The 15,911-nt window shown below is 37.8% G+C and overlaps 1 protein-coding gene across 2 annotated transcripts in view; it reads left to right on the top strand.

The window, feature by feature from the left end:
• Positions 1-14,236: 14,236 nt before the first annotated feature.
• Positions 14,237-15,911, top strand: part of HBS1L (HBS1 like translational GTPase) — a 91,251-nt gene continuing 89,576 nt past the window's right edge. Inside the window, exon 1 of one of the 2 annotated variants that reach the window (XM_076002933.1) lies at positions 14,237-14,451. In XM_076002933.1, the coding sequence (XP_075859048.1) occupies positions 14,409-14,451 (43 nt within the window). In that variant the 5' untranslated portion in view covers positions 14,237-14,408. The remainder of the gene's footprint in view (positions 14,452-15,911) is intronic. The other variant, XM_076002932.1, reaches the window with a different exon arrangement.

Consider the following 15,911-nt stretch of genomic DNA (forward strand, 5'->3'; position numbering starts at 1 on the left):
TTTGTACATATTGCTTATAAGCAATTTTGGAACAGGGATTATGTTGTCCTTTACATTTCATTTGTCTAATATATATATTAAAAATAGAGAATACTGGGCAAAATTTTCAATTCTAAAATAAGTATCAAGATAGATATCAAAATAAGAAACATTGCAAACAGCTTTCTATATATGGAAGTTACAATGTATAATAGTTATTTGCTATAATCTATGAGAATTTCCTTATAGAGAGATGAGGTTACACCACCATTTTGTGGGCTTTTGGAAGAACTATATCCTTTAAGCATTAATGCTAGAAATGTGCTTATATTTTCAGACCTAGTGAAGAACTCTATAGATGTGCTTTCTGCTTTTACATTTGAAGATGATAGATGCTATAAACGCTGTGATTCAGGAATTATGGGAATACTAAACTGGAAAGAAACCTAGAGGACATTTAGTAAAACGTATTTAGAAGCAAACAAACAAACAGAGGTAGGCAAGGTGTGTTACCCTGACAATTGCTATTGATACCTGGAAAAGAATTAGAGTTCCTAAATTACAGCCAGATATTTTTTCCCTTGCGCCAAGCTCCTCAACAGGAGGCAAAACAAAGGAGACTTCCTGTGCATGTTCTCATTATAAAGTTTTCTCCAGCCACTACTTATATTGGTAAGTGAAATACTGTTCTTAGGTTCTTTAGGATACATGCTAAATACTGAAATTTGCTGACATGCATGTCAGAAGTCAGTCTTACCATAGATTCTTTCTACATTCCCAATATTCCCTTTACTCTATCTTGCCTAAACTAAGGCACATAAAGAACTTTTAAATCTCTCTCCTTCTGGGACATTCCCGTTAAACATCAGCATGCCCTTGAAAGTTGTTTTTCCCTTAACTATCACAGAATGAGCAAATCAGAAAGCAAAATCTCTATACAGGAGTTTGGAATTCATCAAGCCAATACTCCTGAATCCAGAGCTGAGAAGAAAAAAGAGAGACCAATATAAAGGCCAGTCTATGTTTGGTTTTTCCAATGTTCTTGTTAACTAAATTGTGGTTAAAAACTATAATTTCCAATATAATTTTCCTCTAAAGCTTTTTATTGTTTTATCTTTTTTTTCATTGACTGTCAATAGGCTACTACTAATGGATAAAGCAATATTTGCCTATATATTAAAACAGATTTTTGTATGCCAGTATGTTCTGAGTTTGGGAACAAAATGTTCACAGCTTTTACATGATCCAAAACCCCTCAAAAGGGCTAATTAATTCTCGAGCAGTTTACTGAAGGTTTGAAAGCATTCTTATAAGAGAATGTTCTATGTTTATTAAATTTGATTAGGGCTATCCTAATGACATGCTTCTTATCCTGCTTAATTTCCTGCCTTTTTTTTTATTCACTAATCAAAAAATAATGTAAGGAACAAACAGTTCTTGGGATAAGTCTGAATCAATTACCAGTGCTATTGAAATATAATAAATCTATCATAAGTTTTTTAAAAAAAATCATAAGTGACCCACATTAATGTTCCTTAGGAAGAGGACATTTTATCAAAAGTTTCCTTGTTAAGCTATAATTTTTTTAAAAAAAATTAAAATGTTGAATAAAATATTTGTTTCTTAAAACTTTTCAGGCAATTAATGTGTTGGGTAAAATGTGAAGAAGTGGCAACTACATAATTTCATAACATAAATTTTCCACTCAGGAAATTAAGTCCTTGTTACACTAGCCTTCCTGAGTCATTTTAGTATAAAATTTCAATGGAATGGAACAAAAAGATCTTTTGTGATTATTTATGGTATACCTAGGAGGCAATTTTCAGAATTGTGACTACTGACAAAAGAAAATCTCACTTAAAGCAGACTTTCTAAACTCTTATTCTTTCTTGAATAAATGATCACAGTCATTAGTATTTATTATTAACTTTATTTAGCTATCATTAACATTTTTATGCATGATGAGCATCTACAGGCACGGTGCTCTTTATTAAAACATGGAGGTATTTATTATTGTCTTCTGTGAAATGGTTTGGGGTTGAAAATTATTCTGGTTATCTATTGCTACATAGCAAATAGCCCCCAAATTTAGTGGCTTAAAATAAAGACAGTATTTATAATGTTTCACAATTCTGCAACATGTATAGGATCAGTGAGGACAGATTATCTCTATTCCACTTAGCATTAACTGGTGCATCTGAAAGGCTGGGTGCTGGCATTCATGGGCTGACATCAATGCCAGAAGTCGGTCCTACCACAGGCTCACAAAGATTCCTTCTACTGTCCCAATTTACCCCTCACTCTATCTTCCAATACTAAGGCACATGAAGAACTTTTTAATCTCCTTCTGGGACACTCCCTCTCCAAAGATCAGCATGCCCCTGAAAGTTTCTTGTCCCCTAAGTATAATAGAATGAGTAAATCAGAAGGCAAAATCTCCATACAAGGGGTTTGGAATTCATCAAGTCAATACTCCTGAGTCCAGGGCTGGGAAGAAGAAAGAGACCAATATAAAGGGCAGTCTATGTTTGGTTTTTCCAGTGTTCTCGTAAACCAAATTGTGATTAAAAATCATAATTTCCATGCACATGTGTGATCATAGATGCTGGCTGTCATCTGGAATCTCAGCTAAAACACAGTTGGATCATCCACATGTGTGGGCTTTCCATGTGGCCGTTTGGCTTCCTCACAATATGGTGGCTAGGTTCTGAAGGTGAGCATCCCAAGAGGACCAAGTCGAAGCTGTGTCAGCTTTTAGCTTTTATGGCTTAGCACTTAATGTTGCTCCTACTGTAGTTGTAGGTACACGGATTTTCTTTTTTTTAAAACTGACAGGATCTCACTCTGTTGCCCAGGCTGGAACTCCTGGGCTCAAGTGATCCTTCCGCCGTGGTCTCCCAAAGCTCTGGGATTACAGACATTAACAACCATGCCCATTCCCCGTGTTAAGTGTAGGAAATATCTTGCAATGGAGGAGTGTCTCTCAAAGGAGAAGTGCCCCCAGCTGTCATTGGAGGAGTATCAGCATCACATGGTAAGACGATCATGTTGGATGGGATTTACTGGTGTGGACTCTTAATAAAATAAAATCTACCAAAATAGTGATGAGAAATCTATAGGACTAATTGTTGGTCAGTGTCCTGCCTGAAAAAGACTAACAATGCCTATTGTATTTACCTAAATGCAAACATGGCTAGAAGCCTTCTAGTTATGTCAGTGTGATTATGTGTACCTCAACCTGAGTCAAAAGTAACTGTTGCCTAGTTAAGATGTACCCTAGAATCACAAGTCAGGACATAAGGAAAATATAAAGAAATAAAAAGAAAATGATGAGTCATATTGAAACATTTCCTGAGAGAAATAGAAATTAGGACTCAAAGTCTTTTAAATGATCCCTGGTAAAATTACATAAAAAGCAAGGAGTATCAGGTGGCTTCTTCACAGTGTGATTTTTTCCAGAACTGCTAATGAATTTTATGGGATAGTTTGCAAAATCTGTGGCTCAATATACAGGCAGCACTGTTGTGTGACTGTCTTGTATCCCAATTTTTCAAGATGAGCAAATTCTCCAACCCTAGTCACATACTGAGGTGAAGAAGAAAAAAGGACTTCCTTTCTGCTTTTCCCATTTTCCAACCTGTCCCTTTTAAGAAAATCTAATAAGAACCATCTAAAGTGGCTTAAATGGTTTCAGTTTAAATTATTTTACTCTTTTTCTGGGTTTTTCTAGATTTAGGTACCTAAACAACACATTGACACTGTAGCACATCTTCTGCCTTTTCAAAGAAAACAGAGCAAGACAGGACAAGGAAGGGAAATTCCTCAAGCAGTTCACTGTTCTAAATGACTTCTAATGAGAGCCTAGTTTATCATTTTATATCCTGCCTCTTTTATGTTTATGCTTTTTCTGTTTTAAATTTGATTTGCAAATTTTCTTTGCTTTGAATTTGCCCTTGGGATTTAAAAATGCTTTTCCCTTTGATTTGTCATTGATATTGTGTTGGTGCCTTGGAGCATTTTGTACTGTGGATACACCCCTTTCCTATGGCTAAAGGGCCGTATGTGTCCCTAAGTTGTACATACACAGGGAGTGCTCAGGCTGATATCCAGAGTGGACAGCTTAGAGATCCTGGAAGAAGTTGTGCATACACTAACCGGGTGTATTTGGTAACCCTGGATTCAGATCAAGAGGAACCCAGAAAATAAGCATTTTATCTTTTCACTGAAGAATTCTTACCTAGTTTGCTTTCTTAAAGAATATTATGTTCAAAAAGGACAGTTCTCTTCAATCTGAGTGTGAGCTATTATATTAAAGATTTCTGGATGGGTTGGATAAATCTGGAGATATTGGGAGCTGTGATCTGGTTTCTTGAGCATAAGCCTGGAGAGGCTGCAAGTCCCTCAAAAAAGCCTCCCACTTAGCATGGTGCAGAATCTAGTGTTGAGGGCTGGGCAAGAGGGTGGAACAGTATTACCAGGGCAGGGACTGAGAGCAGTGATGAAGGGCGGGACTCACTGAGTGCCCCATGCAGCAGAGAGCCGAGAAACACTTGGGAGTCAGCCCTACCAAGGGACAAGAAAGTGCTAAAAGCTCTGCTGGATCAAGAGACCTGATATAAAGATGGAGGCAGTGGTGAAGTTCAAGGGCATCACTGGTGATGTCAGCACCAAGGCTCCCAACCAGACCAACCTCATCTCATAGCATGCAAGGCCCAGGCAGAATCTGTCCCGCTGCAGTGCAAGTCATTGCGGCGGAGGGAGAATACAGTCATTGTTGGAGCACTTTCTGTTTGTCAGGGGCTGCCGTACGTGCTTTCGTGAATTAAGCCATTCGAATCCTCATGACTGCTTGAGGTGCGTCAATTTTTATCCGCCATTTACGGTGTGATAATTAAGGCATTGCGAGGAGAAACAATTGACCCAAGATTACAGTTAGTAAATGGCAGAACAGGGCTTGTGACCACTACAGTAAATTGCCACAGCGCCAGATACTTCTTCTCTGCCTCCAAGATACAGAGAAGTTAAAGAAGCTTCTCATTGCACCCATTTTTCTCAGGTGGCAGAAACTCTCTGCCTTCAAATAGACTGAATATTTATCTGAAAGAGATTTTTGACTGAAGGAGACTCTAAAAAAAGAGCTTTATTTTTATATAATTAACATACCATACCATTTACCCACTTAAAGTTTACAGTTTTTAAAGTGGTTTTTGGTATATTTACAGAGTCGTGCAACCATTACCACAATTAATTTTAGAACATTTCCATCACCCACATGAACTCCCCAACCCAATGGCAGCCACTCTCCATTTCCCTCCAACACCACCAGCCCCTGCCCTCAGCAACCACTAAGCTACTTTCTGACTCTATAGATTTGCCTGTGCTGGACATTTCATATTAATGGAATCAGGTATTATGTGAGTTTTTGTGACTGGCTGCTTTCAGTTAGTGTAATGTTTTCAAGCTTCATCCATGTTATTATCAGTACTTCACTCCTTTTTATTACTAAAGAATGTTCTACTCTATGGGTATCCCACATTTTATTTATCCATTTATGGACCTTTCAGTTGTTTGTTTCTTTATTTTTTTATTATAATATTATTATTATTTTTTTGGTGACAGGGTATCTGTTGCCCAGGCTGGAGTGCAGTAACATAATCTTAGCTCGTTGCAGCCTTGAACTCCTGGAATCAAGCAATCCTCCTGCTTTGGCCTCCCAAAGTGCTAGGATTATAGGCGTGAGCCACCATGTCTGGCCTGTTTCTATTTTTTGGCCATTTTGAATAATGCTGTTACGAACATTCATGTACAAATTTGTATGTGGACATATTTTTTTTTTCTTTTTTTTTTTTTTGAGACAGAGTCTCACTTTGTTGCCCAGGCTAGAGTGAGTGCCGTGGCGTCAGCCTAGCTCACAGCAACCTCTAACTCCTGGGCTCAAGCAATCCTCCTGCCTCAGCCTCCCAAGTAGCTAGGACTACAGGGATGCGCCACCATGCCCGGCCAATTTTTTCTATATATATATTAATTGGCCAATTAATTTCTTTCCATTTATAGTTTCTTTCCATTATATTCCATTATAGAGATGGGGTCTCACTCTTGCTCAGGCTGGTTTCAAACTCCTGACCTCGAGCAATCCGCCTGCCTTGGCCTCCCAGAGTGCTAGGATTACAGGCATGAGCCACCGCGCCCGGCCTGGACATATGTTTTTATTTCTACTGAATATATACAAAATACTCCTTTTAATCTAGAAATTTCTGCTCATAGCCTCCATTTCCATATTACTCCCCCATTTCTTGCAAACAGTTTCTTTCTCCAGAATCTTACTGATATTGATGTCTCCAAAATCATGAACTTCTTCTTACAAATATATCTAATTTCTATGTTATAAATTTATTCAACAATCATTCAACAAAATTTATTTTATTTATTCCGATTTGGCACCAGCCACTACACTGAGTGCTGGAGATACAAGATAAAGTAGAATGTCCCTGCATTTAAGAAACTTATAGCTAGTTGGGAAAGTGGAGAGGGATAGAATTAAACACAGAAAATTAGGAATTATTAATATGTATTATAGCAGAAACAAACAATGCTTTAAGGGCACAAAGGAGGGACACCTACTCTGCAGCCAAGCAGGGTGTCACAGCAAGCGGGGATGTGTGACGCAAGCGGGGCTCTCCTGTGATAAAGAGGGCGTGAAGACAAACAACGGACATTGGGAATAGTTTGTGCTAATGCCCTGAGGCAGGGAGAGCATGGCTGGACTTGAAACCATAAAAGCAGGAGCTGTGGCATAGAGCGCCTTGGGTGGGGTGGTGGAGAGGTCAGGCGAAGTGGGAAACCAGGCAGTGGTGACATCGCAACGAAACTCCCATGTCTTTCTAAGGGTTTGGACGTATTTTGTAAATAATGTGGTTCCACTGAAAGATTTTGAACCTGGAGGATGTATTATTACTAGAGCATTTAGAACAACATGAACTTTTGAAAAAGTGAGTCTCATAAAGAGCTCTTGAAATATGCATATTATTATATCTCTCGATAAAGTGCTTGACAGCCAGAGAGCCTAGGCTTGGTGGATCAAAGAACCTACCTGTGGAGGAAGAAGGTTTTGCCCAGGTGTTATTGTTTTGCTGGTATTCCCCATTCAGTAGTTCGTGTCTCCATATAGAACTCTTTGACTGCTATTTTGTTCTTGCAGGGAATCACTCTGCCTTATGAAGTTCATGACCCCACCATCACCTTCCTGAGGTTTTGCTATGTTCTACATTAAGCTCTATAATACCACACAGAAATTAAAAATCACCCACTGAATCTTCTTTGAAGATCTGTTTCAGCTTCCCTGAATACCTTCTTATTTGTTTGGTTATGCTGTCAGCACTCTGTCAAACACAGAATCCCCAGATGGCCTCAAGTCCTTTGGGGGCAAAGCTTTATCTTGATGAAGGACCTGTTCACAGAATCGTGCCAGTTTTGACTCAGCTGGATTTCTGCCTTGAAAGGAAAGAAAAAAGGAAGGAAAGAAAAAAGGAAGGCAGGCAGGCAGGAAGGAAGGAGAGAAAAGTCAGGGGAAATTCCATAGAGAAAGATAAAAATATCATTAGTTCAGACAGAGGGTTATAGAACTAATTTGGAAGATCAGCAGGAAAATAAAGTCATCTGTTTATAAGTTTTATAGATATATGCTAAGAATAATCAAGACAAATAAAGTTATCCATGTATAATCAAAAGTTTTCAAAGAAAAGAAAATCACGGAACTGTAAAGGACCCCAAAAGGATCTTTCCACACACCCATGACATTGTATAGTTTGTAGCATAAGCCATACTTTCCTAGACACTTAATTAGAAAATTCTAGAACTTTTCTCATATGCCATGTCTAATGTCACAATTACAACTATTCTTCCTCCTCCCAGTCTTCCTTTCTTAATGACTAAGATCAATTCCTTCATTTCTTTTTAATAGTTGTGGAGTACAGAAGTCACTATAATTTATTTACCAAAATTCATGGGTATTTCAGTAGCTATCAAAAGTTGTGCTATTTCAGGAACAACAGAAAAATTTTAATTTAAGAAAAAATGGAGAAGGAATTGTTTAGAATAGAAAATAGAAAACAAAAGCCAGACTGTATTCTGAAAAATACTGATATATTGTTGAATGAATTCTAACCCAGATGTATTGAAGTGCTTAGTTTTTTTTTTTTTTTTTTTTTTTTTTTGAGACAGAGTCTCGCTTTGTTGCCCAGGCTAGAGTGAGTGCCATGGCGTCAGCCTAGCTCACAGCAACCTCAAACTCCTGGCTCAAGCAATCCTCCTGCCTCAGCCTCCCAAGTAACTGGGACTACAGGCATTCACCACCATGCCTGGCTAATTTTTTGTATATATATTAGTTGGCCAATTAATTTCTTTCTATTTATAGTAGAGACGGGGTCTCGCTCTTGCTCAGGCTGGTTTCAAACTCCTGACCTCGAGCAATCCGCCCGCCTCGGCCTCCCAGAGAGCTAGGATTACAGGCGTGAGCCACCGCGCCCGGCTGAAGTGCTTAGTTTTTATTCATGTCTTTAAAACAGGACACTATCAGGCATGAAGGAAACATTTGAAATATATATACTTTTTCACATTAAAGATAGTCATGAAAATTCCAATTAATGATTGTTTGCATTTTTCTTTTTATTTAGTTATTTTGATAGAAGTATAACTTATGTACTTCAAGGTACATAAATCTTAAATGTACAGCACAATAAAATTTTACATAAGCATAAAACCTTATAACCTTCACCCAGATCAATACATTGAAATATCTAGCACTTTAGAAAGCTCCCTTTAGCCCCCTGTCCCCAAACTCCATTAATATCCATCTCAAAAGTAACTATCATTCTGACTTCTGTCATCATAGAATGGTTTACTTGTTCCAGAATTTCATCTAAATAGAATCAAAAAGCACATACTCTTTAGGTCTGGCTTCTTTTGCTCATATAATACCTGTAAGAGTCATCTGTGTTCTTGCATATATATTATACGTCTCTGTGTGTGTGTGTATATATATATATATATATATATATATAAAATTTGATATATATATATATATATATAAAATTTGCAGTATCTGGCCAGACAGTGTAAGTTCTTCAACTTGACTCTTTCTGAGATTCTAGGATCTTTGCATTTCCATATAAATTACAGAATCTGACTTCCAATTTCCACAAAAAAACCAAAAAAACAAAACAAAACAAAACCCTGCTAGGATTTTGGTTGGCATATCATTGAATGTAGATTAATTTGGGGAGAATTGACATCTCTCCTATTTAACATAATAATAATACTGATTTTTCCAATCTATGGACATGGTATATCTCTCCATTTACTGTGATTTTCTGTATTTCCCTCAGCAATGTTTTCTATGATAGCTTTAGTTTAGGACTTATACATCTTTCCTTACACTTATCCTAGGTATCCTAGGATGATTAAAAAAAAAAATCTACCTAGGGTGATATTTTTATGCTAATGTAACTAATTTATTTTAATTTTTCTACTATTTGTTATTATTATATATAAACTATACAATTTTATCCAATGATGTATAAATTATGTGTTATATATAAATTATATATAATTGTATAATTTTATACAAATTGCATGATGTATAAAATATACAATTTTTTGTATTGATAGTGCTAATTTATTAATTTTAATAGTTTAATTGCATATCTTTACCTTGACACTTTAAAACATTATTTACAATAGTATAAAAATAGATATGGAGGGAAGCTGAAGCTGAAGGATTGCTTGAGGCCAGGAGTTCAAAATATATATGGAATACTTACAATTAAATTTTTAAAAGTTGTGTAAGACCAGTCACTTAAATGTAGAAAACATTACTGAGAGAAATTAAAGAAGACCTATGAAAATGGCAGGACATATGATATGTATGTGTTGAAAGACTTAATGTTAAAATGTGAAGCTACAGAGTCAACAAAATACCAATTAAACTCCCAGAAGGAATACTTGCAGTAATTAATAACCTTACTTTAAAATGTCCAGGACCTTCTGCACAGCTGGTGTCGGCATCATACTAAAAGCAACGTTTAAATCAAAGATTTAAAAGATTTAAAGATTAAAAATTAAAATTCATTTTTGCAATAAAAATAAAAATGTCCAGGACCTAAAATAGCTAAGAGAAAAAAAAGTAGAACAAAGTTGAAGCATTAACGCTGCCTGATTTTAAGATTTATGAAGCTACATTAATCAGGAAAGCATGGTACTGTTGTTAAGCTACATCCGCACATCAGTACATCAATGGATAAGGATATCAGTAGTTCAGAAATAGACCCACACAGGACAGCAATAGACCCACACAGGACCCACACAGGACAGCCCACACAGGACAACAGGATATCAGTAGTTCAGAAATAGAGCCACACAGGACAACCACACAGGACAACCCACACAGGACAACCATCTTTTGGTAAAGATGCTAATGCAACTCAGTAGAGAAAGGATGTTCTTTTCAACAAATGACGCTGGAACAACTGAATGTCCATATGCAAGAAATGAACTTTGATCTAAACCTTTTACCACACACAAAAATCAACTGAAAATGTATCATAAATCTAAATGTAAAATCCCAAATTGTAAAGCTTACAAAAAAACCAATCAATGAAACCAAAAAACTAGGAATCAGGCACTTTGGTGTGTACCTGTAGTCCCAGGTATTTGAGTGACTGAGCTGGAAGGATTTTAGAAAATGCAAATAAATCTATAGTGACAGAAAAGTGATCAGTTGTTGCCAGGGGCATGGTGAGGAGGCCATGAGGGACAGGAGGGATCTTTGGGTATTCTGGGATCTTTTATTCTGGATGTAAGGTACTTGAGGAAACCTTTGGGAGTCTGGATGTGTTCATTGTCTTGATTGGGTTCATCATTTGATGTATACGTATGTCAAAACATATCAAATTGTACACTTTAAATATGTGCAGTTTACTATTTGTCAATGATAGCTCAATAAAGTTGTTAAAATTTTTTCAGTAATGTAGTTATTCTACTTTCATTCATAATTTTTCACAAACCAATATAATATACAAACCAATATAATTCACAAACCAATATAAAATGAATATTTATATAGTTATTTATGACACTTTATCTCATAGCAAGAGAACATCACTATATTTCTCTTCTTTTATTCATGAATTCATTCAGCAAACACTTAAGTGCCAGACATTAGGGTGCTGGAGAAAGAAAGATAAAACTTTCTAATGAGTAGGGTAGAGAACTAGGATTTATTCAATACCTACTATGTAACAGCTACTGTTTTTACACACATTATTTGCTTTTTAGAAAATAAAAGACACACTTTTATTTATTTATTTATTTGAGATAAGGTCTTGCTCTGTTGCCTGGGCTAGTGCAGTGGCATCATCATAGCTCATTGCAACCTCAAACTCCTGGGCTCAAGCCGTCCTCCTGCCTCAGCCTCCTGAGTAGCTCGGACTACAGGCATGTGCCACCACACCTGGTTAAGTTTTCTAGTTTTGGTAGAGATGGGGTCTCCCTTTTGCTCAGGATAGTCTGGAACTTCTGGCCTCAAGCGATCCTCCCTCCTCAGCCTCCCAAAGTTTAGGATTATAGGTGTGAGCCACCACACCTAGCCAAAGACATACATTTTTGTATATATTTTACAGATGAAGAAATTAAGCCCATAGAAGTTGACAACCCCAAATAAGTGACTGAGGCAAAGATCTCAATCAATGGAGATTTATTAAGCCAAAGTTTGAGGACATACCTGGGAAAAACACCAGGCACAGACACACACATCTATGATGTTTTTCCAAAGTGAAATTTGGGAATTCCAGTATTTTTTCTTTTATTTTTTTAGATAGACTCTCGCTTTGTTGCCCCCGTTAGAGTGCAGTAGTGTCATCATAGCTCACTGCAACCTCAAAACTTCTGGGCTCAAGGGATACTCCTATCTCAGCCTCCTGAGTAGCTGGTACCACAAGCATGTGTCACCACACCTGGCTAATTTTTCTATTTTTTGTAGAGAGGGGTCTTGCTGTGTTGCTCAGGCTGGTCTTGAACTCCTCACCTCAAAGGATACTCCTGCCTCTGCTTCCCAGAGTGCTGGGATTACAGATATAAACCACTGTGCCATGGCCAATTCTAGTATTTTTAAAGGGAGATGACATACAGAAAGAAAAAGGAGGAGTGGGTGGGCAGTGGGGCAAATGGTTACATGGCTGTGAGGCCACCCAAAATCTACATTTTACATAAGGTAAGGTGACTGGTTGAAGAAAAAAAGGGAGTACTATCCTTGGTAGATGGAAAAATGATTGATCTTGATGTTGTTTTGTCTCTGTTCTACACCTGAAAATATAAACTTATAATCAACATTAACAGTGTGGAATCAACAGACTTTCATTTTAGGAGCTAGACTTAGCCTGCAGACTCAAGTTACAATTTACATGTCCTTGTTTATGGGAGGCCAGCAAACAATTTCCTTATGCACGATCTATGGGGGCAGTCCTAAGGCCTTTGACCTTTCCTGGGGCTTTGACTGATGCATAATGTTAGTAAAAGCTATTCATTTGAAAGGGGGTTTTTCTGTGACTCAGCCTCCTGGCTTGACCTCTTTTGCATAAGGAGTTGGGGGGTCCTGAGATTTTTTTTTTCTTTTACAAAGTTAACAAACAGCAGCAAAACTGCTGAAATCCAGGTTTGTGTGACTTCTAAGTCATGGTTCTTTCCATCAAAACAAATACCAAACTTTTACAATCACACCTACAGAGTTCTGGGGTCAGTGAGTAAAGTCTTGACTCTTTCTAAGGAAGTCAGTGAAGGCTTTGCTATTGAGGCCCTACTACTTGAGATCCAGTGGAGGCCCTCAACTATTTAGAATTTTAAGGGAGTGCATGACTGTTGACCCAGAGGGAAATTATATACTATCTCTCTAGCCGAAGTAATGTTGTCTTATTCATTGCTCCTGTAGCACTTTGCTTACTCATGGTCAATTTATAATTCATTCACTTCAAACCTCAGTGAGTTGTATTTAAGCTTGTAATTGACAATTACAGTGGGGTGGAAGCTGCCATTTATATTTTAATATTTTTATACACCTAGTATGATCTGTGATAAACCTTCTTACATGGATAAATTATTATTCACAACTCTGTGAGTCTGATAGTATTATTATGTTTATTTTACAAAGAAATAGGCCGCAACACAAAATTTATCTAAAGGTGTAAAATAAAAAAATATTTAAGCCATATAAAATCAGCAACTATCTCTATTTTTTTGTAAAATTTTGTCTTGGAGCTACATTAAACAGCAGTGATAGAGAAGAACAAGCATTTTGTAGTCAGACATATTCAAATGCATGTATAAATTACATTCCAAGCCACTTACAAATATGAATTAAATTTGCATTATTTCTTTCTATTGTGGGTAATAAAAAGCTGAATAAGCTTTTAGTTCTAGAATTTGACATTTGCCTTTGATGTAAAGTATCATGTCAAAAATACAAGCTAAAACTGAAGTGGTTTGTTAAGTATGATAATGAGGTTGGTTTTTTATATAGCATTATTAACTTTATGTTCTAAGAAATAAGGACATTTAATAGTAGGTTATAAATTGACGCATCAACAACATTCCTCATTACCACCTGAGGCCAGTGCTATGTTTAATACTCAGCATGTTACGCATAATTATGTGTTCAAGGAATGCTCAGTGAATCCTTTATGATGCTGACAAAGATCGTTAACATAGCTACCACCGTTTACAAAGCTAAGAGCAGACAGTTGTTTACTAGAGGTTTTAATGCAGATCCCATACGTAAAGCCATGAATTACACGAAAGCATGGTGACCTATTGTAGCCAGGTTCTCAAACTGACCATATAAACCCGTTTAAAAGTAGTCTTTTTTCCTCCCTCTAAAGCATGCACTAATTCTTATATCAAATTTACACGTCTGTTGAATGCCTACTGTGAACTAGACTTCAAAGATGAAATTGGATAAAACAAGGTCCCTGCTCTTGCTGAGCACACAGTCAGCTTTTTCAGTAGATTATTATAAACCAAGCTGGAAAACCGGGACGCTGGCGTAGGTCATGTACCCCCACTCGCAACACTTGGCTCAAACAAACAAATTCCAGTCGGGCGGATTTACTCGGTTTGAAATTCCAGTCAATAGACCTGCCTGGAGGCGGGACTTCCCCATGCGCATCAGTGCGCATGCGTTTGTAGGGAGGCGGGCAGAGACGCTGAGAGGTTGCTGTCGCGCGGTGCGCAGATAAGACGTCGCGCGTGCGCAGGCGCTCAGCGCAGAGGCCTGCCGGAAGCTAAGATGGCGCCGACGTGTGCTTCAGGCCCAAGTTGGCTCCTTGTCAGTATCTAAGCGGGGTGTTTTGGAAGGGGCTGAGGCAAACGCCCTCTGCGCCACCATGGCCCGGCATCGGAATGTCCGAGGCTATAACTACGATGAAGGTAGGTGGCAGGGTCATATCGGGACTTTATATACGCTGTTCCAGCTGGGATCCCAGCCCGTTGGCATCCACTTGGATCTGTGAGTTCCTCGTCAGTGGTGCCAGGCTGTAATTCGGGGAGGCCCAGCTGGGAAAAATAACCGGACATCTGAGTGCCACCGAATGGCGTTACTTTAAGTCAGAATTTCTGCTCTTTTGGAGTGATTTTATTTGGCGGGGGGGGGGGGGTGCTGCAAGGCGTCATATGGGAAGGACATTTGGTGAGGAGGGGATCCAGCGATATTTATGCAAGTAAGCATTGTCACCTCTTCCATTGTTTCCTCTCAGGGCAGCCACTCACATGCCTGATTCTGGCTCCTCTCCCCCAAACTCCTTTTTCAGAAATGCTATTGAAACTTGCTTATTTGTAAAACACAAGTTGACTTACATTCAGCTGACCTGCTGTAACTGTGTTAGATTTATATGATGAATCTTTTGTTCATGTTCATACAGACTTGGTGTAGAACCTAGCTTGAGCTAACTAATTTTTGTCAACGAATTTCAGATTGAAAACTGAGGAGACAGTAGAAAAGACACATTAAAAAGATTCAAAGACTAAGTCGATCAGGTGATCTTGAGGTGCATGCTCAATTCTTGGCTGGTAATGTTCTATATAAATGAGTTTTAAAATGGAAATAAAAAGCAATACTAGAGGAAAGAGGGCTTGGAAAAGGACTTTTTGATTTTAAAAAATGAAGTAAAAGAAAAAAATGCGTATGAATGTTCTCTAGGAGTTCAAAAGAAGTTTTAGGAGGAGCACACCCCTCTTCATGCAATGGATAATTATAGGCATCACGAAGCATCATACAAACTAAAAATATAAATGAACATGAACTAATGCAGAGGAGGAATAGATTAAAGATCTATTGCTGTGTGAACTGTAGAGCATGTAGTGCTTAATATATTGGTGATTATCGATGGCACCCATAGTAGATTATTCTAGAACAGCAGTATGCTCTAACCATAGGGGAGGGCATCTAACACCCTGTGCTACATTAGGAGACTGTGACCGAGTCCTCCTGGCACATGTTAATTTCCTGGTGTTCACTTTAGAATGGAAGCCTTTTAAAATAATTGCAGCAGATGTGGGTATTGCATGTGGACCACTGTCACCTGAAAAATGACTTTAGATTGGGAGATATTTTTCAAAATTTGATACAGAGTACATGAATAGGCCTGTTACTCATTAATTTCTTTGATAGTCATTTATCATTTCCTCAACCAACATCGAGTGCTTAGAGTACTGCCCTAAGCTTTGGAGACTGACAATAGATATTTGAGGGTAATATAAAAGGAGGAGATAATACAAGTAACAGATGATTCGAGTATGAGAGATGCTACAAAAAAGTACTGACAAAGTGCTGTGGGGGGCTCTGCAAATGAGAACACTTAATTTGGAATGGATTGGGGGAGTTTAAGCAG

This window comes from Microcebus murinus, chromosome 5, assembly GCF_040939455.1.
Source record: "Microcebus murinus isolate Inina chromosome 5, M.murinus_Inina_mat1.0, whole genome shotgun sequence".
Taxonomy (NCBI): Eukaryota; Metazoa; Chordata; class Mammalia; order Primates; family Cheirogaleidae; genus Microcebus; species Microcebus murinus.